This window comes from Corythoichthys intestinalis, chromosome 12 (genome assembly GCF_030265065.1).
Source record: "Corythoichthys intestinalis isolate RoL2023-P3 chromosome 12, ASM3026506v1, whole genome shotgun sequence".
Lineage (NCBI taxonomy): Eukaryota > Metazoa > Chordata > Actinopteri > Syngnathiformes > Syngnathidae > Corythoichthys > Corythoichthys intestinalis.
In genome coordinates, this window is record NC_080406.1 from 30,295 (window position 1) to 58,276 (window position 27,982).

The following is a 27,982-nucleotide window of genomic DNA, read 5'->3' on the forward strand; positions in this document are numbered from 1 at the left end:
CTTGGCTTCTCTCCCACACGACTGAAGGGAGATGAGTCAAGGCAGCTTATATGGTGCCCAGGTGACTGTTGATTGGGTAATTGGCATCATGTGAGACTTATCATGTGACTTGGTGCATTCAGGCAGTGTGGGGAAAACCAGCACAGGGCTAAAAATTGGTCATCTTTACCCTGGTTACACATAATTTAACAGACCTAACCTAATCATTCTTTTTATCCATTGCATTGCAGACTTCAAGTGAATCCAGTAGGAAAACATTCCACTACCCTCTGACAAGAAAGGACGTCGAATTTTTAAACATATAATATTACTGTTCCTTCTACTTCTTTGCTTGTCTTTTTAATAATGCTTTACAACCCGAAAGCCAATAATTACACTAGTGGCGTGTTTATTTTCAAATATACATTTATAAAATGATTCTTTTTAATCTGATACATTACAGATTAAGAACATGGCTACCACGTCACTTTCTGCATTGAAAAAGCTACTGACTTCAAACAGTGCTTCAGTAAAAGAACTACAAACGTTCGTATTGAGATCATTTTTTTCCCTACACTTATATATTAGTTGAATTTATATTATCCTTGAAAGGTGGAAAGGCGCTATACAAGTATAACACCATTTACCATTATTCCAGACTAATAAGACTACAAACATGGCCAGCATGCTGATTTTAAAAGAACTACAAACATGGCCATGATAAAAATGAAATTTAAAAGAACTACAAACACGGCCACAACTTGTGCTACACACAAAAACTTCAAAACAACTACAAACATGTTCACATGGCCACCTTGCTGACATGGAAAAGAACTACAAAGATGGGTTTAGTTGACAGATAGATAGCTCTAAACAGTACCTCACAGTCATAAAAATAGATGATATGGCGATGTCTCCTGTTGGTCAGCAGTGCCAAGCACCTACCCCAAAAATCAACGTACAACAAATTATAAACATATGAACTTTTGGGTCTAGTAAGAGGAGTGGTCACATACAGTCAGAGTCATACGTCACTCATGAAGTAAAACCTACAATATTTTCTTCATATCGTGTGTGTGTGTGTGTGCGTGTGCGTGTGTGTGTGTTTGAAAATGATTCCATAAATGGCTGGTTAACATTTTTTTTTTCCTTTCTAAAAATCACATGTGCGTATGTTGCCGGTTTTGCATGGATCCGCCCGGCAAATGCAAAGGTGCAGCAAATTCACCTGCAATTACGCGGTTCCACCACCAGATGACGCATTTATCTCAATTCAATTGGATTGTCTAAAACTCTTTTTAACTATGTTACATGTATTACACCATTGAACCAGTAGAGGGCGTAATTCAAACTCTCTTTCAACCGGCCAGTCAGTCGATGGATGAACCGGGGAGAGTGTTCACCCAACCCATAGCTCCCGAAGTAGCTTCGCAGAAGTGTCAGCTCGTATGCCTAAAACAAAATTACTTGCATAAATGACCACGTGAAGCAGCCACTTGCAGATTGTGTATGTACAAGTGAATAAAGTAATATGACCATATATTAAATAGGCACATGCCATGTAGACATATTTTGTTGAACCAGTGAAATATATCCTGGTGCACTGCAAATCAGTACTCAGACACGTGCCCTAGTGAAATATGTATGGCCATGCCCATGAGGCGAGATGGCTGAAGACGTTTTTTTAAAGGGATCCTCGATCTTTAAGACATGTAGGCTCTAATAAACCACAATTATTCTCTTGTACTAAAATATGTTGTTAGAAACACATAAAATGTTACATCAATGGCAATATTTTATAATATTTAGTACATATTTTGACCGATAGTTGGCGCCATGTTTTGCGGGCTCGGAGTGATGACGTAATTAGGACATTTCCAATTGTGTAATGCTGCTTAAACTTGCTAAGTAAAATTCCACGATGTACTGCTTTTGGATGCAATTTCCAGTCAAATGGAAACAAGAGGAGTGATGTGAGTCTCCACAGATTTCCTACTGACAAGAAGAGGAGAAAGGTTTGGGAAAATGCCTGTAGACTGACAAAACTTCCCAAAGACCCAAGACTTTGTTCTCGCCATTTTCCTCCTACCGCGTTCGAGGTTTTTAGTCGACGACAACTTATGGAAGAGCTCACCGGAGCGGGTGGATATAAGGGGAAACTAAAATCAAATGCCGTTCCAACTATTTTCCCTCCCAAGAAGCCTTAACGCACTCGGATAGCGACTGAAATGCGTGCAATAAAGCGCCAAAGACAAGAAAATGCTGGCCACTCTGTTCAGCAGGCGAGCCGCTCCTGTAGCTACAGCGGTAGGCGAACCTTCGGGCATACCGTAAGTCACAGAGGAAGCTAATAGTTCACCTCTACTGTCAGTTCATCAGGCAGTATGTGGGTCTGTTCAGTATTCACCTAATTTGAGTGAGATGAGCGGCCACTCCAACTAATCCAGACACGTCCGATGCAGCGAGACAGTGGCCAGCGGATGCGCGTCAAGCACTTAATATAAACCACCCTTACGTAGCTAAACGTGAGTTGGATGTACAAGACATGGAGGACACTCGATCCAGATGACAAATTTAATGAGGACAGTCAGCCACAACACGACTCCGATCCTATCACGTGTGCATTCATAGTTTTATTACGTTCAGTGAGAGTTCATAGTCATGAAAATTAAAATGCACGAATGACAAGGTGTGTTCAAACTTTTGGCCTCAAAATGCACGAATGACTAGATCTGTTCAAACTTTTGGTCTGTACTGTATGTAAAGCACACGACAGCTCTGGATGCTAACAATCTACATTATTATATTGAAATAAGTTTGATCACGCATTAGCTCACCTTGAAGATCTGCCAACAAACACCAGAGTTCTCAACACCATACGCTCTCTCACTCCTTTGTCATTGAGACGCACTTGCCGCAAGTACATCACCAGTTTTGTCCAACTCTTGTATTATCAGGTATTTCCTGTTCTGCATTTTGCCTTTGTTGCTCGTCTTGTGAACGACCGAGAGTGCTGTCCCGCTCTTCACTTTTCCGCTCTGGTTCAAATTGGAAGGGCAGAACCGACGACATGTTGGGGTAGCTAACAAGTGACACGCTGGAAGTACGGCAGCGGGCCCGGTGACGTAACTGCACTGCGACGTTAAGAAGAATGGCGACCTATCACTTAAAATAATTTTACAAATTTTATTAAAACGAAAAAAAGAGGGGTTTTAATGTCAATTAACCCATTTATCTTTATAGAATTACTTGTTTTCAAGATCGAGGCTTCCTTTAAGTAGCTAACAACTGAAGGTGAGGCGTGCCTGCCCTAGACAAGACATTCATTATTAATTCCCAACCCCCAGCCAATTTTGATTAGTGCCAACAATCTTCTTTGTCAGTGTAATCCACAAAAGTAGCCATACTATACAAATGCTGAACTTTTAATATCAATTTATTGATCACACATTACATGAATGCTCTGTCAATCTCCATTTGCATGTTTATAACGACCATACCAAGCCTGCAGTTAGACAAGCCTTACAGTTCATTTTTCAATCAGACGTGTTGACCGCTTCCGTTATTACCACTAAACAATTAGAAAAACATTTCACACTGAAAAGCAAAACATTGACCACCCCCCCTCCTGTCGTGAAATGTGCAACAAGACAGCTCCGGATGAGCGTGTTCGTCTGCTGAGCACGTGCGTCACCGGAGGGACGTCAGCGGAATCCTAGTCCGGGACCCGACAAGCTGCCCGTCCGTGTCCCGGCTCGGTCTACTCGCCAGGGCTTTCTGCATAAAGCGACTGAAGACGAGGCCCGACGGCGGCGGCGGTGCCTCCTCGGACGGAGAGGGCCCGCTGTTGGCGTTGATGTCCAGCTCGGATGGGTTTGGCTACAACGCAGAATTTGGATGTTAATTGGCCTCATATCAGACGGGGAAGCCTTGAAAAACTTGCCTATTTGAGCCGCGTGCCCCCTCTTATTCTTCATGCGCAGCGCCTCTTTGATACGCTCCACTTCCTGTTGGTAACGCTTGCGGTCTCTGGCCGCCGCTTCCTTGGCGGCCTTCAGGGAATCTTCAAGAGATTTCACCCTCTCGGCCGTTGCCCGAAGACGTTTCTCCAGCTTGGGTAGCTCGCAGCGAAGGTCGGCGTTGTCTCCTACCAGCTATCAAAGAGTCACCCTTGTTTTTAAGACATTGGAGCTCCATTGTTTAAATTCTGCGACATGAGGTGCACATGCATTACCACCATAGGCAAAGGGTAAAATGCGGCCGCACGTAGGCCTAGAACACAGAGCGTTATGAGTAAATGGGTGCTAATGTAAAGCACACTGGGCATGGCAAAAACCTGTAGAAAAATTCACATAGTCTCCATTTACCATTTGAACACGCTGTCTCCAACAATAGTGCAAGAAATAAAAATATGTCACATATTTCGCTACTGTATCCATCCATCCATCTTCCGCTTGCTCCGGGGTGGGGGTGCGGGGACAGCAGCTTTAACCGGGAAGCCCAGACTTCCCTCTCCCCTGCCACTTCAACCAGCTCCTCCGGCGGGATCCCAAGGCGTTCCAAGGCCAGCCGAGATACATAGTCTCTCCAGCGTGTCCTGGGTCGTCCCCGGGGCCTCCCGCTGGTGGGACGTGCCCGGAACACCTCTTCAGGGAGGCGTCCAGGAGGCATCCGAACCAGATGCCCGAGCCACCTCAACTGGCTCCTCTCAACGCGGAGGAGTAGCGGCTCGACGCCGAGTTCCTCCCGGATGACCGAGCTTCTCACCTTATCTCTAAGGGAGAGCCCGGACACCCTGCAAAGGAAACTCATCTCGGCCGCTTGTATCCGGGATCTTGTTCTTTCGGTCACAACCCACAGCTCGTGACCATAGGTGAGGGTAGGAATGTAGATCGACTGGTCAATCGAGAGCTTTGCCTTTCGGCTCAGCTCCTTCTTCACCACTACGGACCGGTGCAGCGTCCGCATTACTGCAGACGCTGCACCGATCCGCATTACTGCAGACGCTGCACCGATCCGCCTGTCGATCTCTTGCTCCCTCCTACCCTCACTTGTGAACAAGACCCCAAGATACTTGAACTCCTCCACTTGTGGCAGGATCTCATCCCCGACCCGGAGAGGGCACTCCACCCTTTTCCAACTGAGGACCATGGTCTCGGATTTGGAGGTACTGATCTTCATCCCAACCGCTTTACACTAGGCCGCGAACCGTTTCAGTGAGAGTTGGAGGTCACGGCTTGATGAAGCCAACAGCACCACATCATCTGCAAAAAGCAGAGATTCAATGCTGAGGTTACCAAACCCGACCCCCTCTAAGCTTCGGCTGCGCCTAGATATTCTGTCCATAAGAGTTATGAACAGAATCAGTGACAAAGGGCAGCCTTGGCGGAGTCCAACCCTCACTGGGAACGAATTTGACTTACTGCCGGCAATGCGGACCAAACTCTGACACCGGTCGTACAAGGACCGAACAGCCCGTACCAAGGGGCTCGGTACCCCGTACTCCCGGAGCACCCCCACAGGAATCCCCGAGGCACACGGTCGAACGCCTTCTCCAGATCTGTTCAGTTTATTCCGTTTTACGGCCCCCTGAATAGGGCTCGTCACTCAGCACGAATGGATCACTCGCCATGCATTTTTCGTTTTTTATTGAGTACAGCAGCACACAGTAGATCACAGCAGTGCACAGCAGGTAATAACCTAAAGTAAACCATGAATATCATAAACAAACTGTATCGGTACATAATGTACAAATTAAACAAACAATATATTCTTAACATGATTTTACTGCAACACATTGGCTTTAGAATTACGTATTCCTATCATCATCAGTGTTTATCATTTTCCATGTTAAATATATGCAAATATGAAATTATAATTTATTATGGTAATTATGGTAAATATATCAGATATTTTACGTACATGTATTTTGCTTCATCAATTCATCTACTAATTATAATGTAACCCGTTTTTAAGTAAAGGAGCTAGCACTGTCCAATAGCACAGACTGGTGGCTGTCAGTGGAACTACACATACTAAGATGAAATTGCGTGAGTGGAAGAGAATGCCCACAACCAAACCAGGAAGTTGAGCGTCGGTGTTGGCAGAGTATTAACGTAAATCAACAATCATCAGCACGCACACAATGTGGCAATGGAGTTAGGAGAGTACCAGGATTGAGGCATTGACATCGCCCCATTTGTAAGTGAACTATCTTACATTGCCTATGCTATTGTTCAACGCTAGTATACCGTAGGTGATTTCTCAATGGCTCACAGTGAACTACCGTTGTGGCGTCGCGCACACTAATCAAAGTAGATGTTTAAAGAGAGTGATTGATCAAACAGGCATCTAACATAAATGACATCAATTTAATGCATAAACAAAGTGGCTTACCAGTGGGGTCATGCTGGTGACAAGTGCTGTTGATTTGTGCTGCAATCAGACGCAGGTGTGCACTAATATGCGTCACCATAGCGGTCACCTGCCAGTGGCGACCCCGCCCCCCTTCTGACACCCGAGTTAAATCCAACAAGATCCACAAAACACATGTAGACTGGTTGGGCGAACTCCCATGCACCCTCGAGGACCCTGCAGAGGGTGTAGAACTGGTCCACTGTTCCACGGCCGGGACGAAAACCACACTCCTCCTCCTGAATCAGAGATTTGACTTCCCGATGGACCCTCCTCTCCAGCACCCCTGAATAGACTTTACTGGGGAGGCTGAGGACTGTGATCCCTCTATAATTGGAACACACCCTCCGGTCCCCCTTCTTAAAAAGGGGAACCACCACCCCGGTCTGCCAATCCAGAGGCACTGTCCCCGATGTCCTCGCGATGTTGTAGAGGCGTGTCAGCTACGACAGCCCCACAACATCCAGAGCCTTTAGGAACTCCGGGCGGATCTCATCGTCCCCCGGGGTCTTGTCACCGAGGAGCTTTCCAACCACCTCGGTGACTTCAACCCCAGAAATCGGAGAGCCCACCTCGGAGTCCCCAGACTCTGCTTCCTCAAAGGAAGGCGTGTCGGTGGAATTGAGGAGGGCTTCGAAGTATTCTCCCCACCGACTCACGATGTCCTGAGTCGAGGTCAACAGTACCCCATCTTCACTATACACAGTGTTAATGGTGCACTGCTTTCCTCTTCTCAGACGCCGGACGGTGGACCAGAATTTCCTCAAAGCCGTCCGGAAGTAGTTTTCCATGACCTCACCGAACTCCTCCCATGTCCGAGTTTTTGCCTCGGCGACCGCCGTAGCTGCTCCCCGCTTGGCCAGCCGGTACCTGTCAGCTGCCTCCGGGGTCCCACAGACCAAAAAGGCCCGATAGGCCTCCTTCTTCAGCTTGACGGCATCCCTTACCGCTGGTGTCCACCAGCGGGTTCGGGGATTGCCGCCACGACAAGCACCAACCACCTTACGGCCACAGCTCCGATCGGCCGCCTCAACAATGGAGGTGCGGAACATGGCCCACTCGGACTCGATGTCCCCCACCTCTCCCGGAACAACGGAGAATTAGTGTCGGAGGTGGGTGTTGCTCTTTACTGTAGTCTTTTCATTTTTGCATTCTCTGGGAATCCAAATGAAAGCGAGGACTTCGACAAGTGGACAAATAAGAAACTTTGCATGTGTTGGATTGGAAAGGAAAGATCCAAGTGTCTCACCTGCTTATGGACTTTACCGAGCTGTTCCAAGGTGTTTTCCAGAAAGACGATCCTTTGCCTCTGGGCCAGGCTGCCTCCGCCCTCGTCGCCGTCACCTTCCGGGCACTGCGGCGAGTCGCAATGTGAGCTCATTCAGCCGGAGGAGAAAAAGTCGCCCCGCGCCGAGTGAGAGCGGGCGGCCCCGGGAACGCCAGCGAATGATGTGTGACTCACGCTGAAACGAGCACCGATGTCCCGGATGAATAATTTCCTCAGCTCGGTGAGAGTCTGCAGTTCTTTAAGCTTTGGGCAAAAGCGATAAAGGCTGAGAAAGGATACACTACGACAGAGACGTAAGATCGGGTCAGGTCAGCAAGTCCACAAACCACTGTCTCCTCTAGACCCCGAAGGTCCTCCTTGGCTTGCCGTCTTTTTTCCTCCAGCGAGCTGAACGTCAGAGAAGGGGCCGCAATTAAGCCAAGGCGGCGAGTCATCCACAACAAATCAAAGCCTGCGTCAGCTTTTGGACCTACGTGAGCTTTTGAAGCTTCTGCTCTCTGTCGCAAGCCTCACGCGTCAACATGTCCAAGTCTGCTCGTAGCTGTCGGACGTCCAGCTGCAAGGTCTCGTTCAAACTGCCGGAAAGAGCCGAAAGAAAATTGAGCGTGCGCGCACGCAGCAGCTAACGGGAGGCCGAATCACGGTGCATTGCCTACTCTCGGAGTTGCTTGTTGTCTCTGCGCCGGTGCTCGATCTCGTCCCGCAAGCGCGACAGCTGCTTTTGGTGGGCTTCTCTGTGGTTTTCCATCTGCTCCTCCAAAGTTTTCTGCCCAGATGAGAACGCGTTGCAACTAATGCGGCCTCAGGCTTCGGGCCTCTTTGTCACTCCTTAGAATTTTGACGACTGCCTTCCCACGAGGCGACCAATGATAATTCTGACTCCTCAAATTACTAGGGGTTGGACCATTTTTTACTTTGTCTTAAAGTTAGCACATACTGTATTTGGGGTACGGATTAGATACTGCGGCTGAGATAAACACAGATTAGGAAAAAGCAAAAATGAAAAAGACCCTTCTAACTAGAGATGTCCCGATCGATCGGGTCCGATCACGTCATTTTCAAAGTATCGGAATCGGCAAAAAAATATCGGCCATGCCTTTTTTAAATGTTTTTTTTTTTTTTTTAATTAAATCATTTTCTAATTGTATTTAACGTTACAAACATAATATGTTACACTCATCTAGAGTCTTAGTTTAGGCATAAGGTAGGGCTATCAAATTTAACCTATAACGCCGGTAATTAATTATTTTTTAAATTTATCGCGTTAAAATATTTAACGCAATTAATGCATGCGCTGCACGACCCACTCACGCATTGTCGCGCTCAATCTGTAATGGCACCGTTTTACCTATATAGAGAGATAAAAGGCAGCGTGTAATGAGTAGAGTGAATTTTGGCAGCCTTTGGAGCCTTTAATTGGCTAAAGCCTTACAATCCCTCTCCCTACGATTAGAAATATCATGGCAAGCAATGTGGGGAAGCAAGGTAGCAATTCTTTTTCTTAACACCTTAAGTTATTTCCCAACGCAGAGAAGATATATGAATTGGTAGCACTACGCACAGTCATGGTTCCACTTCCCATCATGCATTTGGGAGTGGCTACAGTATCATTTACTGATAGCTCAACAAATACACTAGATGGCAATATTTAGTCACAATATACAAAGTCACAAGTCTTTCTATCCGTGGATCCCTCTCACTGAAAGAATGTTAATAATGTAAATGGCATCTTGAGGATTTATTGTCATAATAAACAAATACAGTACTTATGTATCGTATGTTGAATGTATATATTCGTCCGAGTTTTATTCATTTTTTTCTTAATGCGTTGCCAAAATGTATATGATCTGAATGATTGGAATTGAATCGGGAGCACACAAAAAAAACAATCGGATCGGGAAATATCGGGATCGGCAGATACTCAAACTAAAACGATCGGCTCGGGAGCAAAAAAAAAACATGATCGGAACAACCCTACTTCTAACTCTATATTGCCATTCCTGGTTGAACTTGACCCCATAACTAAACACGCAGACAAATACGCCTCGTCTACTTCAAACTGCTCTACATAAGCGTCGATGCCAACACTCATCACCCACGTACAGTATGTGCCGCTGCGCTTTAAGGCACGAACGCCTCAAATGCAGAGACATAGACCGACCGGGATAGTTGCAGCAGCCGCACCTTTTTAACGCCCTGTGGATAGCGCCTGTGCGCGAGCCATACCGATGAATCGAGAGAGGAGACCAGGGGCGGACTGGTAATCTGTGGGTTCTGGAGGATCACAGAACGGCCGGTGCCCTGGACGGCCGGCGGCCGCCATTCATATACATCACTGTTTTTATCCCCCCTAGACTCTCATTATCTACATCTCGCATCCAATCCGACAGGTGGCAGCAATGCGCCTGGCTGTTCATCGCCAGTCTGATAGAAGAACAAAGAAAACACAAAGTACCCTTCATTGGTTCTTTGTAGAATCAAACTAGCGACGAGCGGTAATGCACAATATGGATGGTGGTGGCAAAAGTAAGAAAAAAAGGGTGGCTCGGAGAACTTAGGTTAGGGTGAAAAAAAACAAAGAAACAGGAGAGCAAAGCATTAAAATGTCTTAAGTTGACAAATATTTTCGCAGGCAGCAGTCTGGCTGCAACGGCCACGTCGGGTAACAGCAGCCTAGCCCCCGGCAATGGTGAGAGGGGTAGCGGGCGCCGCTCTGACGTGCAGCCAAGACAGGGAGAGAGAAAAGAGGGAGGGTTGAAATGATAAGCTGGTGGAAGTTCCCCAGACAAGCGCAGGGCAAGTAAAAAGGGATGAAGAGGGTCACTTGCTCGGTATACCGGCAGGTGTTATCCACCAGGTAGCTACATTTTAAATGACAATTAAAGGGTTAGTGGCTTAGTGCCAGCTAGTCCATTTGCAATCGTGTCAAGTTACAGTATGCTAGTCCTACTATCACTCTCCTAAGGAAAAATATTTTAGCTGTAAAACAACGTATGCACACGCAGCAGCAATATTAATTCATATGAAATATAACAAAATATTAATAAAATGGTTTTACTTTAAAGTTTAGTAAGTTAAATTGGTATGATATTTTTTTTTAATCATGTATATATCGTTTTGTTTTCTGGTTAATACTTTCCAATGAAGGTTATGTATTCAGGATTTGTCTTGAAATGTTTATTGTATTTTCATTGAAATGTATTATTTGTATGGCAAGATTAATTGTGGCAGGGGTCTCCAAACCGGTCCTCAAGGGCCGCTGTGGGGCCTGGTTTTTGTTTCAACCGATCGAGTACCGACAGTTTAACCAATGAAGTTTCTGCTAAAACAAGCAGCACCTGACTGCACTTGTAAAACACCAGATTGGTGCATAGGTGTTGTCTTGTTTTGTTGGAATGAAATCCTGCGCCCGCTGCGGCGCTATGTGGAGTAGTTTGGAGACCACTGAATTATGGCATGAACAATGAAATCATTTTATAGACAGAGATATATTATAATAAATTAGATACATAAAACTTGCTTTGAAAAATAAATTCTTTCATTTGTTTTTTCAGGTTGATCATAGAGCTAGTACAGAAAATGAACCCAACTCCAGTTCAGCCTTGCAGTACTTTGAGCGCCCCAAGTCAGACAGTCACAGTCTAGACACATTTTCTTCATTTTCTCTCAAAGTGCACGAAATTGATGCATTTGGGCATGCCCCCGGACCCCTAGGGGGTCTGTGTTTCCCTTCGTATAGCGATTCTTGTGGGCTGGGCCGAGCCAAAGTCCAGGGCTGCTTTTTAGTCCCAGTCCGCCCCTGGAGGAGACTGCAACTCTATCAAGACGCGCCAGTTTGTTCCTTGTGCCGACAGTACATGCTAGCGTAGTGGTGCTTAAACTACAAGGGACTAAGGCACAGGTGTCAAACCGATTCCAGAAAGGGCCAAGTGGGTGCAGGTTTGCTTTCCAACCAATGAAGAGGACACCTTTTCACCAATCAGATCTTTTACATGTGTAGTCAGTTCAACTTTGTCAGGTGCTGCTTGTTTCATTAGGAAGTTCATTGGTTAAACTCTCTGCACGGTATCGGTTGGAACAAAATCCAGCACCCCTTGGCCCTTTCTGGAATCGGTTTGACATCTGTGGACTAAGGTGTTTCAAAAAAAAAAAGGCATGAATATCTACATACGTTTTGAAATAATTAAAAAACGATGTTGGGTGGAGAAGAACAAAAGGACGATACGGCGCGACAGGTCCGGTCGTTGTTGTATTAGTGGCACCGATGTCAACGATGGCGTGGCCCGGTCGTTGTCATATTAGTGGCACCGTTTCGCCGAAGCCCGAGCTATGCAGTACCTTTGTGTCTGCGGCGTCCTTCAATTGCGTCCTGTGTTTCTTCTCTTTGTCCAACACGTTCAGCTGCTGTAAATGATCTGCACAGCCAGACAACAACATTGAAGTCGCACACCGCCCGACACCACGTCCATTCGGTAATTCGTAACTCTGGTAAGAGTTGCAACCGTTCATTCGCAACTATTCCGTTATCCATTCGGCAACCGTTCTCATCGAGAGACTTTGTATGATGACAATAAAGCTGTTCCGATTCTCGTTTAACTTCTAATTGTCCAAATCCTTGGAATTGCAACGTCACAACAGGTAACATTTTCAGATTTGGCTCCTCATTCACTAAAACGAGCTTGAAATGAAGAGTCACACCATACCATACCATCATCTTTCGCTTGCTCCGAGGTCGGGTCGCGGGGGCAGCAGTTTTAGCAGGGAAGCCCACACTTCCCTCTCCTCAGCCACTTAAACCAGCTCCTCCAGCGGGATCCCAAGGCGTTCCCAGGCCAGCCGAGAGACATAGTCTCTCCAGCGTGTCCCGGGTCTTCCCCGGGGTCTCCCGCCGGTGGGACATGCCCGGAATACCTCTCCAAGGAGGCATCCAGGAGGCATCCTAACCAGATGCCTGAGCCACCTCAGCTGGCTCCTCGCATCGCGGAGGAGTAGCGGCTCGATGCAGAGTCCCTCCCGGATGAGCGAGCTTCTCACCCTATCTCTGAGGGAGAGCCCGGACACCCTGCTGAGAAATTCTCATTTCGGCCGCTCGTATCCGGCATCTTGTTCTTTCAGTCACGACGCACAGCTCGTGACCATAGGTGAGGGTAGGAACACAGATCGACTGGTAAATCGAGAGCTTCGCCTTTCGGCTTAGCTTCTTCTTCACCACTACGGACCGGTGCAGAGTCCGCATTACTGCAGACGCTGCACCGATCCGCCTGTCGATCTCCCGCTCCCTCCTACCCTCGCTCGTGAACAAGACCGCATGGTACATGAACTCCTCAACTTGGGCCAGGATGAAGGGTAATTTCCCGCTAAAATACAGATGAGGGGAACGGCTTTGGAATTGTTTTGTGTTTGACCACAACAGAAGTGGAGCCCATTTACACATTCCGCAAAAGTGGTCATCGTCCAGCCAGGTGTCAGTCAGAAACCTTTACAATCGTCTCCAAAGTTGCTCACCTGTTCATATGAGTTTGAAAACTTTGGAGATGATAAAGAGTTGGTTACTTGACAATGAAGCACACAAGACATGATGAACTCTGACCTCGAGCATGAAGTTTAGCCACTTCTTCCATGAGAGTGTCTTGACTTTCCTCCAGCTGTCGTTTGCTTTCTTCCATCTTCTGAAGGTCACTCGTTAAGGAGGCCAACTTCAGCTGCAGCTACAAACGGCACCAGAAGACGCGTGTACAGCTTAGGTGCACGATAGTTATTGGCCAGTTAGTTCTAGGGGTGGGAACCTCGCGATACGATAACGATGACATGGCTAATGTCGATACATTGGTCAGGAAATCATTGTGGGATATTCTACAAAACAAGCCTTCTATTTTTGAATTGGCATGCCATTATCACTGATAGACGTCCAATCCTGCTGGAGCTGGGAGCGTGGCAGCGAATGTATGAATGTCCCATCCCTCCTACTTCAAACGGACTGGGCGTATATAGCAGTTATTGGTAACCAATGAGTTTAATTTGGTCGCATTTTAGCCCAGGCTGTTCATTTTTAGTCACTTCCTGTTGATTTGGGGGCATTTATGGGTCGGTTTATTTGGGGTTACAGAACAGGAAGTGACCCAAGACTCTCCCCAAATAAATAGGCAGTGATTCAAACTCAACAGAAAGTGACCTGTAAATCTCCTAAAACGAACAACGAGTGACCAGTAAGTGCCACGACGATATATCGATTCTTGGCAGGAGCATATCGATAACCTTTCGGGATACAAAGTATATCGCCATTTTGATATTTTGTCACACTCCTAGTTAGTTCACAGAAAAAAATAATAACTACGGGCGTGGGACGTTCCCTCCCAAATAGGGTTAGGAAAGAGATTCCCTTCAAGCTGACGGCAGAACTGCTGCCGTGGCAACCAGATAACAAAACTACCAGTTAACCTTGACGCAAAGGACATGGAATATTGCTACCAATGACCTTTCCCTGCTCTGCGTCATGTTGAAACATGCAACACACGCAGCAGGGAATGGTGACAGCTAAAGACTGGGAAGCAAAGGGACTTTTTTGGGTGATTTTTTTTTTTCCCCCCATTTCATTCATTGGGTGAAATTTTCTACCAAGAAGAGCCCAGTTGCCTTTATGCACCTTTGTCAGATGAGCGGAGTGACCGAGAACAGCTAACTTTTCATCTGGCGCATCCCCGAGACGCTGGAAAAGTACTACGCCGGCAAAACAGAAGTGACTTATTATCAGGCGCTGCCGATCGTGACCGATATTGGCAATAAAGAAGAGTCCGATTTGTGCGGACAGCGTCCGAGCGGGCCGGGGTGTGCAAAGGCGAACCTGCGAGACTGCCAGACGTCCGGCGCTGAGCTCCCTGCCGTCGGCTTCCATCTTGGCGAAGTTCTGCGCCAGCTCCGCCTCCTGCCGTTTACTGCGACTCGCCAGCGCCTTCACCTCCGACTTGGTCTTGGTGATGAAGAGACGAGCCACGGTGAACTCGTCCTCCGCCGTCCCACTCGTCTCGGTAGCCTAAAAATATTCACCGATGAGCCAACGCTCGATATGAGCGAGCGCGCTCCGGTTGCGCGTATTTTCCATTGATTACAAATGAAATCACGCAATGGTGTCAACTTTTGAGCGCTACCGCTTTGAGTTCGGTAGTTCCGAGAGCTCCGCCGATGTCGCCCAAATCTTTCAGCAAGAGAGCCAGCATGTCGGCCGATCTCTTCTTGTGGTGACAGCTTAGGTCCTGCAGTGCCACCAGTTCCCGCTGGACTTCCTCCAAACTAACCTGAAGCACACAGAGCGTACCTGTCCGTTACAGGGATAGAATACTTTTCCATTCAAGGATTTTTATTGTATCTTTGGATTTTTCAACTTGCTCTTATAACGACAACATCGTTGCAAAAGCACAAGAGTGAAAACAAAAACAGGCACTGAATGCGGTTCCATTTCTTGTAGCTCCGTTTCCATATAGTCCAATATGGGCCGTGATTATATCTTGCCCCTGAAAAATCTGTTGAGAGCGCCGATTCAAATTAAGATCATAAAAAAAGAGTAAGCAATGCGTAAAGACAAGAAACACGGGACTAGTCAAGACAAAAACGGACGTCTGCGTTTGGCCAATTCTACGTGGTAGGTAGAAATGTGCCGGTTACCGGTTTCAAGGTGTATCGTGGTATGAAAACGTCACGATTTCAAAACCACTGAAATTTTCCCTCATACCGTTCCTACGGTCTGGGTTAGGGTTGAGCACCGTGAGTCGATTGTGTGGGGAGGGTAGCGCAGTGCTCCACTATCTAAGAAGAATGGGTTTAGGCTCACCTAAACCAAATTTGATTTAGAATATTTCAGTTATTTTTTTTTTAACATTTATTTATTTGAACTTAATGCTGTACTTATGTTCCAATTAAGTTTAAGTACCAAACGCAAGCTGGACAGTTTGACACTACTTAGCAGTAAGGAGGACGAGAGGCTGTGTAAGAGGATGAAGCACAAAAACATACTGTAGCATATATTCTTTAGAATTAAAAGCCCGATCCTTTTCACCTGATTCCAATCCTCTGAAAAATGGCGCGATCGGCACATCCGAATTAAAATACTGTTCATTGGAAAAAGGTTGTTGTTTTTTTAACCCAGTAATCTCATTTTAGAGCTGTAATTTCAATACCGTGATATTTTTGCTCAAGGTTATCATACCGTCAGAATCTCATTTCGGCACATGTTAATTGCAAAGATTTACTGCGACTTACAGTTTTGTGGGCAAGCTCCTCGTTGACTTGTTGGTTGCAGTGCCTCTGGCTCTCCACCTCCTGGCACTTGTGGTCATAGTTGAGCGCAAGTTCCTCCAAAGCCTGAAGCACTTCCTTCACTTCATCTTTGGCCGCCTGGTTGTCCCTGCGCAGACGGGACATTTCCTCCTGTGTACGCTGGCAGTCCTGATGCTTTGCCGCCAACAGCTGGAAGAAGCGCACCGGCCGGGGCGCGTGATCTTTACCCGAGCGAGATCGGGAAAAGCGGGTCGACGCGTGCAGACTCACCTCATCCTGATGGCTCAGCTGCCGCTCGAAAGTCTCCAGCCTCTGACTATGATGGTCCAGTTCCTCATCCTGATCCGTGAAGGGGTCGCGGGGTCAGCCGCAGCCGCTTTCCTCTCCCGGTCTGACGCAAACTGACCTTATCGTCGAGCCGCCGGTACAGGTCGGCAATGAGCGTCTCGTATCGCGTCTTCTCCTCTTCCGAGAGAGGAAGAGGGGGCGGCGCCAAGCCGTCCGTCGGCGCCGAGCCGTCTGTTTGTGCGTCGCCGCCTTTGCCGCTAGAGTGCTGCTCCGCCACGGGCACTGACTCACCTGGAGACGTAACACGGACAGTGCGGGAACGTTCTCGGGTCTCGCCCGGCGGCCTATCTTAGGAGCGCCGGTCGGCCTTTGTCCTCGAACGCGGACGGGACGGAGAAAAAGCAACGTAGGCTCTCCTGACCTTTTCTCCAGCGTTTCAACTCGCTCTCTAGTTTCCGGACGGTGACGCAGAGACTGCGAGTCTTCTCTTTCTCCTTCTCATACTTCTTCTTCCATTCTTCGGCCGTCAGTTCCAGGTTAACCGACACGGTGTTCTTGATGGTCTTTGCCCTGAAGCACAGCGAGGAGGGATTCTTGGGAGTCGTCTTTGACTAACGCCGGCGAAGGACGTCGTAGTGTCCACCTCTGTCCAAACATGAGCGTGGACTTTGTTTCCGCCTCGTTGTAAGCAGATGGCGAGCAACAGATAATGATGGTGGTGCGGCAGTTTCCTCCAAGAGAGTCTTGCAGGATTCGGGTCATTTTGCTGTCTCGATAGGGTACGTGACTTTTCTGGCGGGGAAAAAAAAACACGCACACACACACACACACACACACATGAAAACATCACTTCCCATGATGTGAGCCAAGAAGGTTTCCAAGAATTAAGGCCCATGCTGGAAGCCAAAGGTACTAATGTTGGCACTAACACTTGCAGCTAGTGCCGCCAGATTAGGAACTACCGGATCTGCTGTCAGCAGTCGCAGTCGTGCAAGCGGTCTACGCTAGACGGCTTCATTCGGGGTTCAAAGCGTATAGTCGCAATATTATGGCACAGATAACGGTATGGTGGTAGAGAGGCCAGGGACACGCAGGAGAAACCAAACTTTTCCTCAATGGCTTCTGTTGTTTTCCCACAGATTTTTGTTCAAAAGACATCCTCAAATAGATATCAGCGCGCCCTTCTGGTCAAAGGTCCTTGTGAGATTGCTTCTTTTCTCACTCGGATCACCCTCAGCACCACAACACCGTTTTTGCCGTGACTTTGTGTGTATGCATTCCTTTTCTCTTTTGATCATTGTATAGCACTCTAAAGTTTTTAAAATTGCTCACTCATTTGATATGGTATATGAGACACATATACTGTACATACTGTACCATATACTTCCACATTATTCACAGATCTTCTTGATGAGGGGTATTACGGTGCAAACACTACAACCTAGTGGTTAGAGCAGTTTCTCACAGCCTATATATTCCACCAGTTGGAATAGGAATTTAGTAAACTTGAGAACAATAAACTGATACGACGGGGTATCCGGTTTTACAGGCGAGCGGTACGGCTGTATCGATAGCAAACTAACCAATCGACAGTAAATAGCCAGTAAACCTTAAATGTATCGATAGTAGAACAAGGACTCGGCTATGGAGAGAGGATGGACCTCTTCTTGCTCCATTACTCCACTGCATTTTTACGGACTGTAATTTCGCCTGCGAATTCCCATTTGCAGTTCTGGGGTTCCTGTCTATCCGTCCTGGGAGTGGATCTCTCCTGACTGTGGTACTCCCCGAGGTTTCTCATTTTTCTCCCAAATTGACTCTGGAGTTTTTGGAGTTTTTCCTTGCCGACATGGAGGGTCTTAAGGATAGGGGATGCCCAGGACTTGAACTGTATCTATTCATCTTTGTTGCTTCATTTCTAATTGTGTATCATATTGCCTCTGTAAAGCCCTTTGAGACATCTATTGTGATTGAGGGCTATACAAATAAAATTGAAAAGAGGAATAATCGGTTATCAGCGCCCATACCACTGCTATGCTAATTCCGCTCTGCCTTCCACACTACTCGACCCCACGGATCACTGCACTTGGAGTGAGCCGCCACACATCATATAATATGGACAGCCGCCACTCACAGTCGTGGTTGCCTCAACTTCCCGTCATGCATTTCAATCCTGACGGATGTGTCATAACTACGCGAGAGCAAACTAAACCACAGTCGCGCATGCTAAAACAATGGACAAAGAGCACAAGCATATGGCGGAAGTGGTGAATGACAGCGATTGATTTTCAATGCGCCAGGAAAACAAAAGTGGGACTTTGAACAGACGACGGCAGCCAGATTTGTATGGGACAGAGATCGTGAGTTTTTAACCCTGAAAAAAAAAACCACTACAATGGTGAAGAGGGCAGCTGGAGATATTGTTTCCACGAAACGCAGTCTACTTAATCATGAACATGTGGATCAGTTGATCTTCTTCAAGTAGAATCTGCCCTTCAAAAAAGATATGGACAGTGTTGAGGAATAAAAATGTGGAAGCACAGGCATAAGTGAATGACTTTGCTGTGTATAAGGTGAAAATAATGATTATTGACCTATCTAGCTAAAACGCCATGTTTTTATTCCCCCATTTATAGAAGAGGTAAAGACTAATAACACTATGCTTTATTTATTTATTATGATACCACTAGTAGGTTTAATTCTTTTTTTCTAGAGCTCCTGCATATAATTTTAGTTTGTAAGTTGTTTACATTGAAATGTTGCACTTAAATTACTGACCTCTTGTGTGCAAAACACCACATACATATATAATACAAAAGACTGAATTACTGCACTTTATTGTCGTCTGTCACTGGAGTTTTATTTTATTATCAATGCCATCCAACAAAATGATGGTCATCTCGTTAGCCTTATTTTTTTTCATGTCTAAAAAATAAACATACATTGGTATGAACTTTTGTTGCTCAACTTTGCTTGTAGAAATTTGTTTTTTTTTAATCCGCTTAAAATACTGTTAGAACAAACAACAAATGTTTACTATGGTATCGTTTTCACACTGTATCGAACCGTATCGTTCTTAAACTGTCGTATCGAATCGCTCTGGCTTCTAAATGTTTTTGTAATCGAATCGTAACCTGTGTATCTAGATACAAACATATAGAATCGGCTTCATGCCAGAGATTCCCAACCCTAGAATTTAGGCATGAGAAAAAAACTACTTAGTTATTTTGATCTTATTTGACTTTTTTTCTTTTGTCAACAGTCAGTCAAAATTTCCTGAGGGCTGCATCAAGTCTTGCGTTGGCCAACACTCACCTCCAGGGCCATTTTTCAGCATTGTACAGGAGAGAAGGAAAAGAGGAAAGACTGACCGTTCCCTCGCTAAGCGCGGCAATGACGTTCCCTAGAGCGGACAGAGACTTGTTGATGTTCTTGGCTTCGTCCAGGACGGCGCCCTCAGCTCCAGTCTTGCTGACCTGGATGACGAGGCGGCAGATAGGTAGACCCGACGCCACCTAAGACGGCCATCGAGCGTGCGACGAGAAGCTGAAGCGGACCTTTTCGCTGCCCGCCAGGTCCACCAGGTAAAGTTTTCCTGACAGTTTGGTCTCCGTCTCCACGTTCTCCTGCTTGATATTGATCAGGAATATGCTGTGACTGCGAGAGCTGTGTTCGTTCATGTCTGGCGACACAAAACGTCAAGCGGGACGAGCGTCGCGTCACCTCTCTTGTCCCGCGACAAACCAGAGAAGCAACCGAGAGCTTTTACTTGTTACGGCCACATGGCGATTGGCTTTGCCTTCGTCGATGACGTCCATCACCTCCTCTGGACTGGAAACAAAACGCTCCGTGCATCCCTGTTGATCAGTAGGCACACAAACAAACAAAAGGAAGGTAGGCAGGTGCGACCGGAAGAAGAAAAGTCTTTACCTTGACAAATGGAACCCTGTTTTTGTCCTCGTGGACAGCCAGGTTGGTTTTCGACACTGAAATATAATAAAGACAGACGCACATCACACAAACCACGGCTTGTGTCAGTCCTATATACACAAAAGGCAATGAACTACACGTTATTACTATATTTCTCATCATCTTCGCTATGCAGAGGCGTCGCGTCCCATTAGGCATACGCAGGCAATTGCCTAGGGCCCCCAGCCAGCAGGGGCCCCCAGAGGGCCAACAGATTTGGCACACAAAGATTTAGCACACTCAGCTTCACCACACTGTCGTAGCTACAAGTATTGGGAGTGATTAATTCCCATGGAACCATTTGGCAGATTAACTATCAATTCTGTTATCGGTTCCAGTTAGCATATATGTCTATGCAAGTCCAATTAGTTTTAACACTGTATGTATGTGAATGGTGTTATACAGAGTTATATAGCGCCTCTCGACCTTTCAAGGTACTCAAAGCTCCATACACTACATTGCCATGTATCTACACGTGACACAGCACCGAAAGTTATGCGGGGTCCAGTATCTTGCTCAAGGATATTTTGGAGAGTTAATCAGGGTGGAGAATCAATTCCACAATCTCTGGATTGAGGGGCAACTACTCCACCACTGAGCCACGCCATTCTTATCGTATGAGCTTAAGGTTATTCACCAAATACTCAACGAAGAGCCCATGCTGGAATATTTTACATTGTTTTCACAGGCCAACTCATTATTCATGTGACTACTTAAAGAAATGGTGATTTTTCCAAGAAAGTCTATTAATGGGTCTATCGTAATCCTCGTTGAATACTCTATAAGAAAAATATAACATATATGCATCTAAAATAATCCTAACCGATTTTATTAGCAATTTTACTACTCCTTTTAGCAAGGTTCCTTGGTTATGCGGTATGCCGCTGCGTACGTTCCCATAGCAACCAGTCCTGTTATTGTCCTACGTCACAAGCGCTGAATATTCTGAGAACGAGAATAGGCGTAAGCGTAAGGTACGCATTTTCAGCAGAGGATGGCCACCCCACCTGAGGATTAATCTGTGCGTCCATGAACGAATGTAAGTATTTCCTCTTCATGCCATAAAGTTCTTATGATAAGTTAGAGCCGTTATCAGCGCGACCGTTTCGTGTTTTTCCTGTTACGTCGGCTGGTTGATCCCACTCGTTCTCACTGCGTCGAGGAGAGCGTTCTTTACATTATATTCGCATTGCACATTTGCTTTAAGAGGGAAGGTGTTAGTTTAGCATTTTAAAATGATGTTGTACATTCATGAGTGTAAAGTGCTTAGTTTTCGCCACTTTTATGGCCAAGATGACCGCACGCAGCGGGCACTCGAACCCCCGTGTTCATTTTACTGCGCAAATATGTATGTGTGTCACGTGACTCAGATCGAGAGTGGGTGGCGACCGGGCCTTTTTTTAATTGGCAAAATAAAGAGGAGTTATCCATCCGGAAATGAAAAAAGAAAAAAAAAGCAGAAGAGGAGAAAAGGAAGCAAGACAGTGGTGAGTGTACTATGTTACTGTAGTTTTATGTCCTAATGTAGTAGAAGCCGGGCACTTTGAGTGTCCTAAAAAGCACTCTATGAGACTGAGACATTATTATACTTTTATTAAATATGCTATTGCTCCAAGTCCAACTGTCCCCCTTACTTGCACACGCTCAAAGGGCCCCATGTTGCTTGTTGCCTGGGGCCCCCTGGGACCCTTGCTACGCCTCTGTCGCCATGCAATACATTTCAGAGTATTTATTTCATGCAAAAAAAATGGATGTGCTCTTGCATTACTTATATTGATTTTTATTTCATCCATATATGTGTTATAGTAGTGTTTCAAACCCTATTTTTTATGTCATGCAAACTAGGATCAAACAATTGATATTTCTAGCGATACTGTTTTATTTCATGCAAATATGTGATCACACATCGAGTATTTCAAAGAGTATCGTTTTACTTCCTGCAAAAAAGGGGATATTTTTGCAATTTCATAAGTCAAGGTGCTCACCGTCCAGCAAGTCTCGGATTTTATCCAAATAGATTTCAAAGTAGGAGACCTGTAGATAAAAGCATTGGAAGTTATGCACTACATTAAATTCATTCCTAAATTGGTCAATTGCCGTGAGATGAAGCTATCATGAATTTAGCAGAATGGCAGCGCAGTACACTATTTTCCTTTCTCAAAGGACTTTCCCGTCATCCGCGATCGGAACGATCTCGGAATGTTCTCGTCAGTATTGTCAGATTCGGTCGTATAAATGCGGCTGACCTATGTGCTTGAGAAACCACGTGTGATACTTTTACAGTTCAGGAAATAGTTAGCTAGCTGACGAGCATGAAATCTAAACGTGCAGAAGTCAGCTACAGAGAGGTTAGGGTGCAGCCCGCCTCCAAAAGGCGTAGCCTGCGGGCTAAGGAGCTGCAACGATGACTTCACCTTGATGTGGAATTCCAGGTTCTCGTCCATGGAATAGATGTGCTCAAAAATGTCGCTGGCGATGCGAGGAATGATTCCCATCAGCCGAGTGTCGTGAAGCTGCCCCTGTGTGCGTGCCACCCCAAAAAAAAAAAAAAAAACACATTTAGAGGCTCCGACCAACCGCTAGGCCTCGCCTGGCCTCACTCACTCACTTCCATGGTGTGAGTCTTTCCTGACGATGTCTGTCCATACGCAAAGATGGTTCCGTTGTAGCCTCCCAACACATCTGAAACCCAGAAGCGCCCAGTCGGTTTCAGCGAGTCTTCTGTCACGCTCTCATTCATACGTTTTGTCCCTTTGCTCAAGTCGGACTGTCAGAGTGACCCAGTCGGTCTCACCTTTGACAATGTGGCGGGCGCACATTTCGTAAACTTGGACCTGCTCGCTGTTCGGAGCCAGAACTCTGTCAAAAACGTAGGGCTTCCCCTGAAAAGCGGAAAAAAAGCATCTCACCACACCATCACTGCATGCTTGTCGCGAAGACAGCATTTGACCGTCAGTTATGTTTCGTCTTCATTTGTTTACATCTTAAATGACTCGATTGACTGAGTAAAACAATCGGAAAGGTGCATTCGTTTGTTTAAATATATTTGATTTACTGTGTCACATTACATTGGAAATTCCTTCCTTCTGGTAAAACGCATGCAGCGCATCAGAATACAGCACTCTTTTGTTTATTTTTGCCTCTGAATGCCTAATGCATGGGTGTCACAACTATTCCAAATAGGGCCGCAGTGGGTGCTGGATTTCATTCCAACAAAACAAGAGGACACCTTTTCACCAATCTGGTGTCTTACAAGTGTAACCAGTTGATTGCAGTCAGGTGCTGCTTGTTTTAGCAGAAACTTCATTGGTCAACTGTCTGTGCTCGATTGATAGGAACAAAAACCAGGACCCACAGCGGCACTTGAGGACCGGTTTGGACACCCCTGGCCTAATGTGAGCAAAACGAGTCAAGTCGCAGCAGTTTATACTTTTTTTGTCAAGATAGTCCATGAGATCATTTGTTGCTTTTTTATTTTATTTTTTAATTCCTACACGTCAGTAGCACTTGTGGTTAGTTCTTGTCGATTTATTACCTTACCAATACTGACTGCCCTTACCAATACTGACGGCTTGTGTCCCTTCCCTAATGGACCGCTGAAAAACGGGGACAATTGTCACGGCGGGGCCTGTGGTCAAACACTGCTGGACTCAAATGCAATTTGAGCCGTAGGTTTCAAATCAACGAATAGTTTATCGTCTTCGCCAAGTGACAACAGGCCAGCTTGAAAATCCAAAAAGCAATCTTCAGCAGCGTAGATAAAACTTTACTGAGCGTAATATTTGCTGCGCTTCGGAGCTTCCGACGCCTGAACTCTGTCCAGGAGACGTGAATGGTTTCAACTCATTTATTGCCTACATAAAACACGCACACCATGCCAGCTGGTCAGTCTCACAGGCCTGTCCATATCGTCCAATAGATGATACAAAATTGTTAGCTATGCGGACACAAGCTCATAGCAGCTCATCAATGCTATGCAACTTACTTCATCGATGACATACTCAATACTTTCGACACTTGCGGTTCACCCAGCTCTTACTGGTCACTGCACGGGCACTATTGAGCCCTCTAATGTGAACAAATGGAATCACACAAAACCAAAATAACTCGGTGGCGGTTTTAGGGGTGGGGCACTGGCCCCACCTCTAATTTGAATTGCCCCTGAAGTGCCCCTGTTCCCATTTTAGCCCCAAGCATGGCAATCTGTGAAATCTTCTTTTCTGAAGTGAGAGAGAATGTCATTTCTAGAGAAGGCCTGAACGATATGCTTATGGTTTGAACATCGTCATGGCGTTGTGCAGACGCGCAATACTGGCATCTCAAGGACGTGTGATAATAATTTTTCTTTTTGAACACGCAAACTTGTTTTTCCGCTTCATGCTTGTACAGCGCCACAGCCTCTCCCCCTCCCAACTGCTCAGCAATGCGACCAAACTGTTGTTCTTAGTCACCAGTGCAGCTGGAGTTTAGTATTTAAAGTTAACGATGATTGACATGTTTGTAGCTCTAATCTGGCCAGAGAAGACTTGGTAGCTCTACGATCAAAGGCATAAATGTGTTGATCATCGTTAAGCTTGTTACACATGACCCGTAGCCCCGTCTGAAGTGTGTTGTGGCAACGCATTCATTGTGTAAGTGAGAGGCTGTTCTCGGCAGCATGAGGACTCACTCAATGAAGCATTTAATAAAGACAAGCAATTTTTTACCTTATTCTTGTTCAAAAATAATTCACATTATGAAGGTGGCATGCAATGCTTTTCTAAGGGGTCTTGCACCATCCCCAAAATAAACGTGCACGGTATGCTGATTGAACACTCCAAATTGTCCGAAGGTGTGAGTGCGTGCGTGTGTGTGAATGGTTCCGTGTCTATGTGTGCCCTGTGACTGGCTGGCAATCCGTTAATTTTTCCAGTATCGTTCAGGCCTATCCCAAACAGAGCTATTTGAGCAATCTGGTCAAAATTCTTCTAGTTTTAATATCGCAATGTACCACAAAGCCCCAAAAAACGGAAATGATAGATATTTTCAATCTCGTTCAAGCCTATTCTAGCGTATGTTAAATATGAATACTGCTTTTCAAATAAATTGTTTTTCCAATGTATTGTATCCTTACTTGCACAAAGTATGAGTAAATACTAATTGTTACAAACTTTACTGGTTTATCTCAGATTGACAGTGTCAAGCATGGATGTTTTGACCGTTACATGCAGGATAATATGCGTATTGCCTTGTTGACCAAAGCAAACACTGAACAAAGATGACAGCGACGCTTGGTCCCTGAGGGTTACATGTGGCTCGTGTTTCCGAAAAATCCTAGAACCGCCACTGCTCCGTTACATGAAAACTGTGTCGACTCGTAGCTCCTTGCTTCTTTCCAAACAAGAGTAATGCACTGGCACCAGACGAGGAACAAGAGGGGCAAATAGGAACTCGGGCTTATGACACGCAGACCTGAGTGGGGTGGGCACTCATGTCATTAGGGGAGGCAAGACAGGACTGACGTTGTAAACAGAGGAACCCACTATAATAAAACAGGAAGTGAACTAACATCAATGAATGCCACCGCTGTGACCATTTTGTGATGCTGCAAGTCTTTTCTCAAATTCTCAATCATCCAGGTAGAACTAAAAGCATCAAGATCAGTTTTTTTGGTCAAATCTTTCAGCTCATTTTGCTTGGCGCAATTTGATTGAGACATAAAACGCAGTCATGCCCGCTGCTCGCCTGTTGTAGCGGCAACAAATGAGACGAACAAAGACGAGTCGGCTCCGAGCCGATCGATAAAGAGAAATGCGCAGGTGCGGTGGGGAAGCTCGCTGCTGCGCTGACCGCTCCCCGGCTGTCGCTATGGCAACTAGAGCTCACGGGCGTGTGTGTGTGTGTCCGTCTTTGTACAGAAGGAATCTAATCATTAGACTCACCGCTACCACCACAGTGTCGTCACCGTTAAATTTGGGGCTGCTTTTATCCCCGCGGCTCGTCTCCGCGTCGTTCAGCGGCCGGAAGCGACACATCACCTTCACCCCGCACAAGCCGTCGCACGACGACATCCTCGCTGCGCGCCAACTGACTGCCTGCCTGCCTGCCTTCCTTCCTACCTGGAGGCTGGATGGAAACTAGCAAAGCGAGGGTGTCGTGGGCATGCGCACAGTACCCCCACCTCACTGCAAGGAGTTGGGAGAGGAGGTCCTCTCGCAGTCGCGACGTCCAGATATCTCTGAAATTAGTGCGCTGTCATCTTATTTAGATGCATACAGGAAAAACGTAGTAGAATATGCCTTAAGAAAATACTTCAACATAATATTACTGTATAAAAAAATGGGGGTATAGCGGTATGAAATGTCGTCTTGTTAGCTCAAACTGCTGTGTCCAGCCACTGTAACTCATGCTGCTCTCTGTGAACTCTCCTCAGCCGGAACGCGCGCGGCTCTTAAGTGTCCGTGTCACGTGACTGTGACGTAGCCGGTAACGCGCTCGGCCAAATGCACACACAAGTTCCGTGGGTGAATTATGTTATGTAATAAAGGGTCACCACACAGGTCCCCCCAGGATTCACCCACACAGGACGCCAGGCGCAACCCGAATCAACAGAACGCAACGGATGGGTTGCGCGGCCAGGGCGTCTGTGGAAAACGACCAAACAGATGGTCAGGCGGCCGTCCAGGATGCCAGATGCGGGACAAGCGAGCAGAACAGTCTGAAGGACGTCCAGGATGCCAGGCGGCGGATGACCAAAAATGACGATCGGGAGGACGTCCAGGACGCCAGGCGGTGGACGACCGACCAGGACGATCAGACGGCCGTCCAGGACGAGGGGCGCGTCGTGCAGCACCGCCCAGGCGAGGCCGGAGAAGCGGATGAGAGAGAGGAGAGAGGCGGCACGCGTTGCTCAGCTGTGGTCGGAGACGAGACAGCAACGTCGGCGTCGGGAAGTGCCAGAGCGGAAGCGCGCGATGGTGGCACGGTTACCGGGACAGAAGTACGGCTGCGAGGAACCGGGGCGAAAGCGCCGCCTTCTTTGGCGGGAACGTCGGGCAGCAGGGCTCTCGAGGCGGCCACCTCGGTCGTCTTTGAAGTCAATTTGTATGACGGTTCAAAAAGTCTGAGGAGGTGCGCCTTGAGCCCCGTAAACTTGTCCACCTTCGGCGGATAAACCAAGAAGCGCTGTGCTTTGACCGCCACTGAGTACCCGAGCGAGGCCACCACGTGGTAGAAGCGCACGGTATCGTCGGAAATACCACGGAGGATGAACTGCTCCTCCGCGAATGCGTGCGGCTGCAGAAGACTCGTTGAACATAGCTAGCTCGAGAAAGCTAGAGTCCGCCATTGCTTAAAGTGTTCAAAAATGCCTCTGAGACTTCAACGAGGTACGTCGGTGCACCATTGTAGCGGTATGAAATGTTAAGAGTCTTGTTAGCTCAAATTACTGTGTCCAGCCACTGTAACTGCCACCTGCTGGTTCAAAACTGTTAGTACAATTTTCTTTTCAGGCTGAACCATCTGTGTATATTTGCCAAAACACAATGAAATAATATGTAACATGTTAAACATAGGGTGAATCACTTTGTGGACACAACAAAATACTCAAATAACTATTTTCATTTTAACTGTGTGCCACATCATGCCTAGAGTTACGTTGTGTTAGGTTTGTGCCCTAATGTGTCTTATCATGTGATTATCCATTGATTTCACCTGTTGTGCTGTTTTCCACCACCCTGCCTTTGCGTTCTTGCCTCTTTTTTCCCCCCAGCATTTGGGTCCTCCATGCCCCCC

At 46.5% G+C, this 27,982-nt stretch overlaps 1 protein-coding gene across 5 annotated transcripts; it reads right to left on the minus strand.

Annotated features, from left to right (window-relative positions):
- Positions 1–3,429: 3,429 nt before the first annotated feature.
- Positions 3,430–26,630, minus strand: LOC130927261 (kinesin heavy chain-like). Of its 5 annotated transcripts, none has more exons than XR_009066378.1 (25): positions 26,131–26,630; positions 23,004–23,091; positions 22,818–22,891; positions 22,624–22,728; positions 22,195–22,243; positions 20,171–20,226; positions 20,010–20,097; positions 19,798–19,922; positions 19,612–19,716; positions 16,884–17,032; positions 16,662–16,810; positions 16,359–16,531; positions 16,223–16,291; positions 15,935–16,141; positions 14,827–14,973; positions 14,523–14,711; positions 13,272–13,389; positions 12,020–12,096; positions 8,338–8,447; positions 8,155–8,256; positions 8,008–8,068; positions 7,856–7,924; positions 7,643–7,747; positions 3,923–4,149; positions 3,430–3,858 (listed from the first exon to the last, which is right to left on the minus strand). XR_009066378.1 is itself a non-coding variant. In XM_057852958.1 (25 exons), the coding sequence occupies exons 1-25, from the start codon at positions 26,257–26,259 to the stop codon at positions 3,740–3,742; spliced, it is 2,829 nt and encodes a 942-aa protein (XP_057708941.1). In that variant the 5' UTR covers positions 26,260–26,630; the 3' UTR covers positions 3,430–3,739. The 5 variants fall into 5 exon arrangements, 4 of the variants coding, with proteins under 4 accessions (XP_057708941.1, XP_057708940.1, XP_057708943.1 ...); XM_057852958.1 differs by having other exon boundaries at positions 3,923–4,133; positions 19,612–19,643; positions 19,717–19,869; XM_057852957.1 differs by having other exon boundaries at positions 3,923–4,133.
- Between the last annotated feature and the right edge of the window lie 1,352 nt (positions 26,631–27,982).

Bases quoted from the DNA above. Each gene is read 5' to 3' on its own strand.
- LOC130927261 (XM_057852957.1), bottom strand. From the start codon at position 26,259: ATGTCGTCGTGCGACGGCTTGTGCGGGGTGAAGGTGATGTGTCGCTTC. The intron at 8,448-12,019 runs GTACTGCATAGC...TCATCTGGGCAG, and splicing joins AGGACGCCGCAGACACAAAG to AAAACTTTGGAGGAGCAGAT. The intron at 3,859-3,922 runs GCAAGTTTTTCA...TCTGCGTTGTAG, and splicing joins GGGGCACGCGGCTCAAATAG to CCAAACCCATCCGAGCTGGA.